Genomic DNA, 4327 nt, shown 5'->3' with positions numbered 1-4327 from the left:
GTGGTCAGCCAGTGATCCTAAGTTTCTAGTGACTGCCGACAATGTGGATCTGGGCACATATCACCATCTGTGCTCTCTACTTGGGGATTTCCTCCTAGCCTCTGGAATAAAGGCTTTGATTCTTTAAGTCCTGGGTTCTAGTAGGTGAGCATCAAAAAAAAAAAAAAAAATCAGTTTCCATCAAGCTGATTTCAACTCATGGCAACTCCATGTGTGTCAGAGCAGAACTGTGCTCCATATAGTTTTCAATGGCTGATTCTTAGGAAATAGGTTGCCAAACCTTTCTTCTGCAGTGCCTTTGGGTAGACTTGAACCTCCATCCTTTTAGTTAGCAGCCAAGCACGTTAACTGTTTGCACTACCCCGGGGACTCCTACATGAGGATGACTTCCTGCTGTTATACAAGGAGGTTATTGATAATATTTGTTCATGGCGATTTTATTCACACCTAACATTCAATGCTTCTAGTTTGTTATGTCATCAGGAGACAATCACTTCACTCTTAGCAGATGACACAAGATCATTTCTCTACACATCCCCTGACTAAGGGTGAAGTGGCTTCCTAGATCAGAGATCATCAGTAAGGTGAGAGGCTGACAGTGAAGAAGGGTGAACATTGGGGGATAATTCGTTGACTGCAATAACATTTTTTTATTAATAATAAAAAAAAACTAGAAAAGTGCGGCCCTATTTTGTGGCTTTAAATACATGGCCTGTAGCTGAGGGGAAGTGTTCACTTGAGGTAGTGAGGCTGATGAGGACTATTGTCCTGATTCCTGAAGCAGTCATGTGACATGTTCTTCAGTACTGGAAACTGAAAGAACTGTAAGGTGATGAAGGAGTTGGAAAAATATAAAAATATACAGGGAGTAAGCTGCCCTAACTTCCTCTTCCCCTAGCCTGTTGCCTATTAAAGCGGAACCATGGAGCTAGCTTTCAATTAGACACAAAGTTGGTTTTATTTGGTTGTTTGTTTTGTTTTTAACCATTTTTTAATTGTGGTAAATATATAGGTTAAAAAAAAAAAAAACTTGCCATTTCAACACTCTATCTTCACATGTACAGTTCTGTGACATTAAATATATTCATCTTGTTGTTCAACCAGTACCGCTGTTCCCCAATTTTCCCATCACCCTTGACAGAAGCTCAGTGGCCCCTACCAGACACAAATTTTGAGGCCCTAGAGAGAAAGGTAGTTTATCAATCTGAAATAAGTTGATTAAATCCTAGTCCCGAGGAGGAAGAAAGAAGTAAAAGAAGGGAGAGATTTTTCCTTGTTCCTGAGTGAAGTCTTTATGCTTTGCTATGATAATAGCCATGTAAATAGGTCTGGGTAGAGGCCGTGCTGCAGATAGAAACTTCTAGTGCCAAAGTGAGTTCTGCAAACCAGCAAGAGGCCAAGGTGCTATACCTCATGTGAGACATAAGGATAGAAAATGGTTCTTGCCATCTAGAGGGCCAGAAGCTCCCTGGGTGGGATGATTAGTTTGTACTCAACTACTAACCTCAAGGTTGGCGGTTCATATCTACCTGACAGTGCTGCAGAAAAAAAAGGCCTAGTGATCTGCTTTGGTAAAGATTATAGCCAAGAAAACCCTATGGAGTGGTTCCACTCTGGGACACTTGGACTTGACTCAATGGCAACAGGTTTTATTTTAGAGAGCCAGAACATGGGCAGAGTGTGCTTCCAACAGATTTATAAGGAGGGAGGAAAGAAAATCAAAACCAGAAGGACTCCCACCTTCTTGCACACCTTCTAACCAAACAGCTGTTCTAATCACAGGTCTGCCCACCGGAAGTCCAGGAACACCTGAAGATCTCATAAATCCAAGCTCCAAGGAGCCCAGAAGCAGCCCAGGGACCAGGTCCACTGTGGGAACTTCTCCCATGACAACTCTGAAAGAAAGTTCTCCAGGAGATACCATGGTGGGAGTGGCTACTCTTCAGCCCAAGGCCACAGAGAGTAGCAGCAGCAGACTCCCTCACCTGCACACAGGCGTCACAGAGCCAATGGAGTCACCAACAGAAAGAACAGTGGCTACAGACAGGACCTCACTCTCTTTATCCCCATCCGAGTCGTGGGCCAGCCTTTATTCTGGGACACCAGGAGAGACCAGCCAGTCATGGGACACAGTGTCCTCTGTCCTCTCAGAGTCAAATCCTAGTGGTACCACAAAGATTGGCAAGCAAAGCAGCCCTGCTGTGACTCCCAAGGCAGCTGAAATGGACTTGTCCACATGGCTTGGCCCCACTGGAGGGACCACGGCAGACATACATGTTCCTCAAAGTACATCCTCAACTGACTTAGAAGGCTCTGCAACAAGCTTCATTACAATCCTGAAGGTAACCACAAGCTCAGTGACAGATGAATCTGAACTTAGACCCAGGGCATGGGTCAGCACCACGGTCATTCCTCCCACTGTCCTGAGTAAACAGACAATGACAGCTGAACAGTGGACAAATAGTCCTGGAAGTGAGGCTTATTCATCTGCTCACCCATCATTACAGCAGACAGCTGTGAGTGACCTGACTCTAGGTACTTCCCCTGAGGACACAGACACAAGTAGTACCACTTCCACAGCTCACATCATTTCAACAAGACCTTGGACCTCTGATGGGTCACAAGGCTCAGTCACTATCAGCCTCACCAATGTGGCAGAAGAGAAAACTGCATCTGCTACCTCATCTTTAGTGAAAGCCAAATCTGACTCTATCGTAGCATGGGCAACCACTGAAGCTACCCCTCCACCTGGAACCCTTTCTGTGACATCATATCCTGCAAGACCAACAAGCAAGGGTGGGGCCCCTATTCCAGGTATCAACATCTCCAGTCCCGTGGGATCAAGCTCACTTCCAACTATAATATCTAGCCCAGAGGGGAACTCCAGGACCACAGACAACATCCAGGTAACAGAGACCAGCACTGCTGTTCCACCCTTCAATCCAAAGTGGACTGTCATGGACACAGCAGCCCCCTCGCATGTCACTGTTTCACCCAACATCATTTCTACAGAAAGGACATATTCTTCTTTAACAGCAGGCACTGACACAGGCTCTACTCATCACTCTATAACTTTGACTGGAACTAGTATGGCCAGCACACTTTCCTCTTACTCAACTAAATTCACAGAGGTCACTATGAGTGTGAGAAACTCAAGTCCAGCAGACACAATTACATCTGTTTCCATGACAACTTATCCTCAAGACCAGGAGACAAGCACCTCAGTCCCTGAGATATCAGGTATAAAACAAATACCCAAAGGCCCTGAAGGAACAGCACTAAGTGTTTCTATTACTTCTGAGCCACCAAGCACACAAATTCACATAAATAGCTCCCTTCCTACTTTTATGACTGATGTGTCCACCTTGAACTTGGATACTAGACAGTCTGTGTCTTCAACAACCCTAACAGGTTTGACCTATGGGGGAGATACAAGATCCCAAGATCTTACCGTGCAACCCAGTACAAGCCCATCAACCTCACTGCCACCATCCCCTTCAAAGGCCACAACAGGTGGAGTCTCATTGCCTCAGATTGTCAGCAGCACTGAGGTGACCGTTACAGGGACACCTGTGCTCACTAGCAGAAAGGCAGAACAGAGTTCTATCCTGCTTCCACACACAGCTTTTACAACTTCAGGACAGAAGCCCACAGTTGCAGTCAATCCTTCTGGACAGTCCGCATCCACAGTGGGAACTCTGGCCCTTGTTTCAGGTGCTCAGGAACAGGATCCTCTGTCAGAGATGACAGACTCACCTATTTCTAGAAGTAAGGTACCGACAACCTCAACCATACCACTGACTGAGATGACAGGGACCACTGCTATCTCACTTGGGACCATCAATGAGTTCTCTCACATCTCTGGGCCAGTGACGACAACAGCTTTCATGGACACAAGCTCTGGAGCTGGGCCCACAACACCTCCAATTTTGCTCAACTCCTCCAGTGAGAGAATGGCCACTTCTAAGACCACTACAGACACAGAGACAACGTTTCCTTTTACGGAAGCATCACTGACCACTCTGTGGGCCACAAGTTCTAGCCATGAGCCACGTTCCTCTGCCCCTGCCCACTCAGAGTCACACAAGGCCATTTCCCCAATAGTTATTACCTCCACTGTGGAGACCACCAATAGTTCTTCAACTGCCATTTTTCCTAAATCAGAAAGTCCTGGGACAGAACCAATTTCCATGCAGACCACTGGACTGAGGAAGGCCAGTGTCTCCAAGAATAGCAGCTCAGCCATAGCCACAAGCATGGGCCTTCCCCAAGTGTCCAGTGCTGCTACTACTGAGGTCATGAGGACAGAAGTCACTTCCTCTCATAG

At 46.3% G+C, this 4327-nt stretch overlaps 1 protein-coding gene across 1 annotated transcript in view; it reads left to right on the top strand.

Annotated features, from left to right (window-relative positions):
• The first annotated feature begins 3953 nt into the window (after nucleotides 1–3953).
• Nucleotides 3954–4327, top strand: part of MUC16 (mucin 16, cell surface associated) — a 126354-nt gene continuing 125980 nt past the window's right edge. The window contains exon 1 of the mRNA XM_042782675.1: nucleotides 3954–4134. Coding sequence (XP_042638609.1) covers nucleotides 3954–4134 — 181 coding nt within the window. The remainder of the gene's footprint in view (nucleotides 4135–4327) is intronic.

Source organism: Orycteropus afer, unplaced genomic scaffold (assembly GCF_000298275.1).
Source record: "Orycteropus afer afer isolate SDZICR_OR568_19922 unplaced genomic scaffold, OryAfe1.0 scaffold00405, whole genome shotgun sequence".
Taxonomy (NCBI): domain Eukaryota; kingdom Metazoa; phylum Chordata; class Mammalia; order Tubulidentata; family Orycteropodidae; genus Orycteropus; species Orycteropus afer.
Note: the sequence above shows the minus strand (reverse complement) of the source record. Positions and strands in the feature narration are given on the sequence as shown.